Genomic DNA, 10186 nt, shown 5'->3' on the forward strand with positions numbered 1-10186 from the left:
GAATGTGCAGTGTGGCATAAAGGACAATGGGAGTTGGGCGGTTTCGTTAAACCTGCCTGTTTCTTTTTTTTTTCTGGTTGGAGATGAAGCTGAAGCTGAAGCAGAGTCTTGCTCAAATCAGCGATCCACTCTGGATGGGAGGCACTGCTCCAATCAAATGTGTGGGGGGATTTCGTAGGAAATTATGTAGTACAAGTTATAAGCTGATTGCATTTGCTAAGCTTTCCTAATTAGGTGCCCTTTTTGAAATATGGATTGTTAACACTGAAATTTTACCATGCCAACAACTGAACAGAAGCACATAGCTGGAAACTTAGAGAGATACAATTGAAGTTTCATGTCCTGCAAACCTAATGTCTGAAGTGATTCGCACAAACCTTCTATTTACCTGCCTTATTAGCCCATACTGTAAGGAAATAAAGGCAAAAACAAAAAAGAGTGCATGCCATCATGGGCAGGCACAGCACAAGCAGTTTATTTAAATTCGTTATTGACCATAAATTATGCCACACTTTTTGATAATTATTAGGGGTAACTTAAACGTCCGAAGTCTAAATACCGCCAATTATGGCCCATAGGACCAGGGCTCCCAAGCGCTGCGTCAGCGCCGACGACTGCACTGGTGTAAATTTGTATAAGCCCGAGGCGCCACCCACTACTTTATATCATGTCCTGCCCTGGCATGGTCACCCAGCCAAGGTAACGTTGGGCTCCACATCTCCGACCCCCCTAAAGTCCGGCCCCCTTGAAAAATGTAACGACGAAATACCCCTTTTATAAACCGATTTAAATGTAAACCTATCAACGCACAATAATACAATCATTGTCAGGCTCTCCCGGTTCGCTAACCTCTTCTCCATCGTTCAAATCCTCTAAACAGTCCCTATTATTTTCCTGTGCTTCATAAACGTTTTTTTTGCTGACCAAAAGCTCGTTGGGATCCGGAATTACCCTTTTCCTTTTGACCGGCCGTACCGCCTCCAATTTTGCTTTTAACAAACTGATTTTTTGCTGAGCTTCAGCCAATAAGATATCCTTGGTTTCGAAGCTTTTTTGGACTTTTGCAAACAAAAGCCGTGAAGTGGCGTTACTTTTTTCGGACCGGGAAATTTCCTGTAGTTGAAGTCGAATATCTCGGGTCGTTTTAGGGGTTTTCCAAATAAGTAAAGATTGGTCGTTAATTTTTTGGTTTGGGCTTTCCGGTGTTTTATCCCTTTGGAAGCCGTTATTTCTACCTTTTTCGACGTTGGCGTTGCTATTTTCTAATAAAAACGGGTTTAAAAGTGGTTTTGCCAAGTTCACCGGCCATAACCCCGTCGTACGCCAACCAGATTGAATGGTTTTTGCTATAAATGCTTTTGATCTGGCTTTTCGATAGCAAAGTAGAAAGTTTCGTTTCCCAACAACCGTTGAACAGCAAAACTGGTTTACAAATCCCAGGTGACGTCGATAAGCTTCCTTTAACGGCCCAAAAACCGATAAATCCAACGGTTGAAGAACGTGCGACGAATGAGGAGGTAAATATAAAAGCTGAATATTATTTTGGAGGCAAACAAGCATAAACTCGTCGCTGACGTGTGATCCGTGGCCGTCGAGAACTAATAAACGCTTTTCAGGAGTTAAAGGTTGGGTATTTGGAATAAACACCTTTTTTAACCATTCGATACCTGTTTCATTATTTGTCCACCCGTTTTCTGTTGCATGAAATTGCCAGGTATCGAAAGGACTTAAATCAGCTGGAAACCATTGTTGCTGTACGTTTTTCCCCTTAAATATAACGAGGGGAGGTATAACAGCCCCCGTAGCTGATACACATTCGATTATGCTCGTCCAACCCCGCGTTCCAGGCTCTTTTCGCTGTAATGGCCGGATTTTATTACGCCCTAACACCAGGCCATTAGATCCTTTGCCTTCCATTATACCTGTTTCGTCCATATTCCAACGGTTGGCCGGTTTTATAGTATCGATAACGGGATTTTTCAAATAGGACCACCAAGATTTAATTACCTCGGTTGTAGCCCCATTAACCCGGGCATTTTCTATTCGCCGGGGCCTTTGGGTTTTCAAAATTGGATATCGGGCTATAAAACGGCTAACCCAATGTTTCCCAAGGCTTTTTCTTTCTCCGGCGGCCTGAAGAATTCGTTCCGCAAAATAGCGTAGTTCTTGATGCGTTGGCGGAAGGCCTAACGCGGCCTGCGCAAGTACCCAATCTGCCAAATAGGTCTCCTGCTCCTGTGAAAGCCTTTGACAAAATCTTTTCGCTTGTTGAATTGACTGGGCCCCCTTTAAACGATCGTGAAGGGTACTCCGAGGAATACCCCATTTTTGCGAGGTTTTGTGAACTGATTTGCCATTTCTTATGTCAGAAATGGCAGCAAGAAGCTGATTTTCAGTGTACTGTTTCATTGGAAAGTTTGGAGCAAGAATCTTCAAAATGCAAGTTCTAAAGTGAAAAATTCGTCTAGATATTTATAAAATAAAACAAAGGGTTGACGTGGCTGAGTAGATATTTTTAGGGGCCGGACTTTAGGGGGGTCGGAGATGTGGAGCCCAACGTTATGTTGGACAGCCGGTGGGGTTTAAAAAGATTTCCGCCGCCTGGCTGCACCAAGGTTGCTCCTGCATGAACAGGTACCAGACTGAAAGCAGCTACCAAACCTCCCACTTCCAGGCGTTCTTTGAAACCATATTTCCCGGGGCTGATTTAACGTCCAGGCCGCGGAGGAGGTTTGATGGTCGAAGCTGCATATATGCGTTCCTCAACAACTTGACTTTACAAACGCGGGCATGAATGCCACGAGGTCTCTAGAGTTTAGCATTTTGACCAACGTCACACCAAAGCCGAGTCTGGTGAACCTTAACCCGCTGTGATCGTTGTTGGCGGTGGGGTCGGACAAGTGATTCTGCTCCGATGCAGTCGAAGCCGGTGTAAACATTTACAATCGTTCGTGGATCAGGAGCTCAAGTTTCCCAATACGGTGACATCAGCATACGAGGAGGCTGAGAAAGGGTGTTTTCTTTTTTTTTTTTATTCCGGTCATCTTTTCAGTGTGATGCCGGCACCCAGGGCCCCCCAACCCTCTATTAAACTATGGGATTAATATTTAACTTTTGTAAAGTTAGGAGCCGTTCTGTTTACGCAATTAAAGCACAATAGCACCTTGATATATTTTGGGTTATTGCCCAGCTTGAAGCGCAACTCGACTATTGTCCCGGGCCGGGCGTCGACTAATACAATTAAGCCGTTTACCACTACATCACCCTTTTGGTCACCATAGCGCCACCTGCGGTGTACAGGAATTCCATGGATCTAACAGCCTTGAACTTCTTAGCTCATATAAGATAAAACGGTATAGCCACAACACCGTAAAAAGGCAGTATGAGCTCGTGGCAATAACGCTCGGTATCGCCCAATAATCAATTTAGCAGAATATATTCGTTGACGGACGGGAAGCTCGGGCAGCGCAGCTTTCAAATCCCGAAACTGACGGAGGACCGATGGTATATCTCTGCTCTTAATAAAGAACTTATCGTCTGACGTAATCAGCATGTCTAGGTTACCTGCCACAAAAGCACACAATATATGGTATAACCCGTCAAAGCTGGTAAAATTTAATGTACAGATGAATACAGTTTCGCATGTAGCAGGGACACTGGATGTTTCGGGCACGTGTGTACTATACTAGCTAGCATAATCTTGCCGCCACATTCATTCCCGCTTTTCCTTACTTTACGGATCAAGCTACCGCACCATACAAGGTCTTCACCGGCGTCCCTGCGACCCGTGTAGTAATGGCTATACAGCGGACGCCCATCGAGTTGGGATTAAAAAAGAGCCTCCGCATGAATCTGACATCGAACCTATGCAAAGGAAGGTTGGTCTCTAGCAGCGAGGAGCCCAAAATTACGCTTTGTGTGTTTGCCAACACCACTAATTTAAAATGTCTGAGGCAAGGTGGCGTCGGTTGGTGTACCCGCACGGATATTGCCAAATAACAAATTTAGTACAAAATGAGTGGGTAAACATTATAACATTAAAACGGAAAACGACAACTTCGAGGGTTCCGTAGCCCCCATATATTCCCAAGTAGAGGCATCGGTATATCCAATCACCACTGCCCAGGGAACAAAGCACCGTGACTTGGGGGTGGCAGAATCGTAATCTACTATGTCAGACAAGGCCGCTGTATCCTCTGATACAAAGAATTTCTTGCCATTTTTACCAGTGTATACATACCGCTTTTTGCCGTGACGGGCTACATGTTCTGCTGCACATAAAAAAGTGAATTGATCGCTGAGGCTTACTTTGGTCAGCGTGCTTAAACTTAGCCGGCACCGGCAATCCACTGGCCTTGTTATAAGTTAATACTATGTACTGCACTGCTCGTAATACCTCCCCCTATACAGACCCAGAAATACCCTCTCTGGCAATTTACACACCCATTCACTTGATCGTGTTGCTCATTGCTCTCAGGCAGTAATGCTTCTTATTTACAAACCGCCCTCTCAGATACCACCGTCTTTTTGGAGGAGCATGTTAGACCAGAGTGTGCCAGCGAATTCACTATGAAGCCTGGCTCGAGCAGCCCGGAACCTGGATTTAGTATTTGAAGGCATGACCAGTGTCGAAGCCCGCCCCGTAGGGTGGTGCTTTGGCGTAAGTGCATACGTATTCTATTATAGGGCGAGGTATGTTGCCAATATCCAAATCTATGCTACCTAGATCCTTTAGTTGATCGACTGTAGTGTTTTGTGTACCAGCATCGAATAACTGGTCACTGCCAAACCCTGACAGTCGAAAATCAGATATAGAAACAAGACAACTGGAGCCGGGTAATACCGGACAGGAGGTTGGGCAATACAATTTGAACTGTAAATGCGGATGTACTCAAGGCCTACTCACGTCACAGCTTATCAACGCAACAAATAGCTTGAATATTATTGGCAAGACTAACTAGGATCAAAGGCAGTGAGGTACGTCAATGGTGCGTACGGCGATAACGAGGTATTCTACCAAGGCCCCTCTGGCGACATTCTACCTACCGCGGTACGTGAGTTTGAGATTTCCTACCATATTTTTGCGACCTGGCCCCGATGGATGGACTATAATATAACAATGGTCGAAAGGTTGAAAGACTACGACGTAACGCAGATGCTTTATTGTAACCTAAAGGACACCTCGAAAGAGCTGTCCATCGACGACCTGGCCGAGCACTACGACTTGATATTTGTGAGGGATAGAACTCAGTATTTGTGCATCCAAAAGAAGAAAAATGACTTGTTGGAAGGGCAGGAACAGGCCAAGTCTATGGGATAGCGGCCGTCCTGGTATTCGTGCACGTTGTGGGACAAAACGAGGAGAAGGGCGAGCAGACGGCGGAGGCTGTCGTAGGCAGCCTCTCGAGGAACCCCAAAGGGGACGGCCTTCGAGGAGGTGGGGGCCGATGTGAAAAGGGCTTATTAATATGAATAACGTGATGGAGTTTTTCGCCGGGACCGCCAACAAGTGCGACGCCGACCAGAGGATGCCCCTGCCCGTGTAAAAAGGGTTCTTAAACCCGTGCTACACGCTCCAGTCAAAGTCCGCGGGCCCGAACAGGACTACAACGACGGGCGTATCGGTGAAAACGATAACGAATATAACTGTGGAAATTGCATGCGACATCCTCGAATTTCCTCGACTGGGGACTGGCTCCGCAAATGTAATGGGTTACATTTCCATCGTGGCGCAGGATTGCGTCGAGGCCATAGTAGTTAGATGGTCGACGTACTGTAAACCAAATATGTCGACATTACACGTCTCCAAAAGTACCAAAATCTTTACAATACCCATATTAAACGGGATGTTAATCGAGCCCATTAGCGTCAACATCCCGGACTCGGAATTGGCATAGTAAGGCAAATGCTGTAAAAGGAGCCAACCCAGGGCGAGGCGACGATGGTGGTGAACGGGAAAAATGAGCCGATCGTCGCGATGGAGTTCGCATCGATGCCAACAAAGAAAAACGGTTTATGCAGGAAGCCATCCATCCCGAGCACAAACATGGTTCTCACCTTCGTTAACATGCAGCAAAAGGTGCATTGTCAGCCAGCAGTTCGCCTGGAGGGGCTATATCGACTACGCCATTGCCCACCAACTGCAGCGCCTTCAAACCGTTCGACGTCCTGTACAGGCAGAAGTAGTAAAACCCCACCATACCTGGCTTGGGGCTCAAAACGTACGTCAACAAGAACGGGTGCATAACACCATACGTGTTCGTGGGCAAGATATACCCGATGTGGGGAACGAGCAGGCGACGCGCTACAGCCTCCGGCTTACGCTGTGGAGCTTGATGGACGCAAAGGATATCCCCAACCTCAGGGATATAAAGGCCAGCGAAAGGTTCAAGTCCAACGTCTTAATTCCCACAAGAACATCAATTATGGGATTGGGGGGGGGGGGCCAGGTGAGTGAGATGAGCTACTATATTACGATGTATAACAGCATCAGGTTCTCCCGCGAGGTCGCTCTGGTACCGACCCAGGTTCTTTTACGACCGTATATGAGCAGGCAGCTGTGAACAACAAAGTTCAGGTATGTTGTGGTCCTTCGGGGGTGTGGTTTGATTCGAGTTTGCCTTGTCGGCCGTGTGTACGTAAACGTTGTCGTGTATGGTCGTGCCATCGTACCTTCTCATGAGCGGATCCACGGGCAGGGCCTCGTGATAGTAAATGCCCGTCTCTTCCTCCACACGACATGGGCGAAGGCCGCGAATGTATAGGCTTCCGCAATGTTCGTGGTTGCGCAGCTGGCAAATTCCGTGAACTTGTTAGGAAATCGATAATTATGCTGGTTTTTAGGGACACGGCCTTGCCCTGGGAGTCAATCATCCGCCCTTTCTAGCTCCTCCCCAGCCATGGGCGGCCCCGCGTGCTTGGTCTGAGACTGGTTTGTCGTTGGATACAAACGAATTTGCGCCGATGCCCTGGTTCCGAGTTTGGCCGTTGGTCATGCTAAAGTCCGCATGGTTGGGTAAGCCCATGCTGGCAAACGAGTGGGCGCTCGTGGCTACGGGCGCGGGCATGATCGCGTTAATGTTCGTGGTCTTTGCAAAATGTTTGTTCATGCCAAAGTTCGCCCCGTGGTTTTTGGTCACATCAGCGAGGTTGAGCATATTGTCAAGTTTGAGGATGTTCAGAAAGCCGCGGTAGAACTGTTGTGGTTTGTGGTCAACAAAAATTTTCATCAAACTGGTAATCGCGTCCATATCCATATACCTTTCCAACGCGACAAGGTTTGTACCAATCTATCATGGCCTTGTCCGGGTTATCGCCCATGGACGTTGACCGTAAGCTTGCCGTCCGAATCTGTTGTGGATTTGGTCGTGCTTCCCATTTACTCCAAGAATACGGACGTGCAGTTGGTCTTCCTCGGGAAATATGTCATATGGTCGCCGCTTGCCTTGGCTGAAACGGAAAACAAAATAAATAAAAAGAATCCACCCTCGACGTGCTACCTGTTCTGTTTGCTATACTGCTGGGCGCGCTTTTAGACACCGTTTGGTTTTTGTTTCCAAGACACAGACTGGCGTATGGGACCCTCTTACCGCTACGGTCAATGGACCAGCGGCCGATCTATCCATGAAGGGTGCCTGGGATGGCAACTCCAACTGTCAACCCTTCCGGGCGTGGTCCTCTCAGCTCCGATGGCTTCGTAGCAATGCAATGTCATAATCCCACACGACTGCGCAGCTTAGCATCCGAAGCAGGTAAACAGCGTCAAAGTCCAGTGAACGGCCGGCGCGGAGCGCTTCGCTAGCAGCGGATACATTATACATCTTCAGGACCCATCGAGTCTACGAAAATGGGATGCCAACCTCGAAGACGGCGATTGAACTTGAGGGTGTGTGTGGTTTACGGTCATGAATCTGTCTTGGACTGACGCGTCGATGCGATGCAATCAAACCATAAAAGAACCTCGTGTTGGCCCACTCTTTCACGTGGCCGACACGTGGGAAAGGTTTGTAGGCGTAGTCTCAGTGCTCAGACTAGACCCCCCTGCTTCGCAGTGGGGACCGAGCGCTCCATGTACCTTTCAGCCACATGGCTTTTCAACCAATTGCATTGGCCGAAAAGATCGCGCTCGTTCTATTCTGAGGACAACTTGTCGATTTTCCCCGCTCATGGCGGGTATTTGCACTATATGTTATAGGGTAAGCCAACGGCCTTGAGACCGTTAAGTATCCTTGTTGGTATTATTACTAACGCTGGGGAAGAAGGGAGGAAAAGGTGTATGTCCGGGTCGTGGTAGTGTCCTTCCCTTTATATATTGTCCCTGGCCCGCTCTTGTGTCTTATCGCGTGATACGTGCCTTAGGCACGAATCCATAACACTATATTCGCACTGTGCATGCACTGCATACGCAATAATAATAGTATAACCACTGTATATAATTAAATATTCAAATAAATAAATAAATAAAAATCGTAAAAGTATGGGGTAACCTGCGTTGCAATATATAATTCTTTTACGCTTTGCTGACGAAGAAGCCGTTAGTATGGCTTTTCTATTTATATGAATATTTGAATATTAATTTTATTTTTTGATTTTGAGTATATATTTACTTTATTTAATTCATTATTTCAAGCAGTGGTATTTTGTTTAAGTTAAATGTGCTTTTATAAAAAGGGCTTTTGAGTTAACGTGGCGATTAAAGGTGCACGCGATTATCGTTTAAAATAAATATTTTATTGGTGCTTTTCTTTTAATAATTAATTTGGTGAAAAATTAATCATTCGCCTAATTATATGTAAAAATAAAACAAGCTTTAATATAACAATTTCTGTTAGTTATATGCGTTATTTAGCATGTAATGGGTCCACTTTTATTTGTATATAAGCTATAATAGATAGTGCCGAAATGGGGCTGTTGAGGTTGTTAGATTTTCTATTATACTTTATATATTGCAGGAATTGCGATTTAAAATCAGCGAATGGGGTTTCACCCTGTACCGGGTTTAATACCCACCCTGCACTTACAAATCAACTACCCTATACCGGGTTAAAATTTTCACCAAATCAGCAAATTAGTGCGAACCCAAAAATGGTTTATATGGAAATAAAGGTGTTTTTTTAACAACGTATACAAAATAATTTTTCGGAAAATCGTGCGCGGTACCGGAACCCTTTGCGGGGTACGGACCCCCATTTCGATGTCGGAAAATATATTAGGGAGATAAAGCAAAATTTCCCCCACCAATAAATTAAATTTATCAATCCCAATATTAATAAATTTAGTGTATATAAACCCTGTAATTACAGGTTTTTATAACGCAATTAATACCACGCCGCATTTAGGTTAATATTTAACCCCCAGTTAGCAACCCATATTATAAACAGGTTATAAGCCCGGAAAAGTTTTAATTTGTGTATTAAAATGCATTTTGCATCGTTGGAAAGCCTGAAATTTAAACTTTATTTTAATTATTGTCGCATTTTTACAACACGTATATTAACGAAAATATTGCTGTTTTTGTGCAAAATTGTTGGTTTTAGGCGCTAATTCAGCACCTAACCCCCTATATTTACGATGGGGATCGCTAAAAATTAACGTTCGATTTAGGCCTTTTTAAATACTGCAGCGATCGTTTGCATTGCAAATCCAAAATTTTTGGTATGGTTTTTATGGATCGTGCACGCCATTGTAATTGGTTCAAATTTTTAATAGGGTTTACGCGAGCGAATTAGGGCCAAAAACCCCTGTATTCGTTGGCTAATAACCTATTAAATCCTAATGCGTTTAATAGGGTTTATAATAACCTATAAACCTATTAGCGGAACTACGTTAACGGTTAATTTACCCTGCACAATACCCTGCAATTTACCTTGCACCCATTTAACGAATTGAATTCGTTACGTGCATTTGGATCGGTATAAATACCAGGGCATTTATTAATTGGGGATTTCAGGGATTCCAACCCTGTATTTTTAATGGATTTTAACCATTGAAAATAGCAATAAACCCTGTAATTGGCAATTACAGGCCTATACCCGTTAAAAGGCAAAACGGTATAGCAAATCCTAAATTAAACAAGGTATTTACCTTGAAGCAATTAGGTTAATTGATTATAATTATAAGTTAGCGAATTACCATTATAATTTAAGTTACTTTACAATGGAAAATAATTTTATGTCGGGCCTTCCAA

At 44.7% G+C, this 10186-nt stretch overlaps 1 protein-coding gene across 1 annotated transcript; it reads right to left on the reverse strand.

The window, feature by feature from the left end:
- Positions 1-6869: 6869 nt before the first annotated feature.
- On the reverse strand, positions 6870-7320 carry PpBr36_11071 (uncharacterized protein; the record flags this gene model as incomplete). Its single annotated transcript, XM_029898175.1, has 2 exons — positions 6870-7196; positions 7261-7320. The coding sequence occupies 2 exons, from the start codon at positions 7318-7320 to the stop codon at positions 6870-6872; spliced, it is 387 nt and encodes a 128-aa protein (XP_029743464.1).
- Positions 7321-10186: the final 2866 nt, after the last annotated feature.

This window comes from Pyricularia pennisetigena, assembly GCF_004337985.1.
Source record: "Pyricularia pennisetigena strain Br36 chromosome Unknown Pyricularia_pennisetigena_Br36_Scf_13, whole genome shotgun sequence".
NCBI lineage: Eukaryota > Fungi > Ascomycota > Sordariomycetes > Magnaporthales > Pyriculariaceae > Pyricularia > Pyricularia pennisetigena.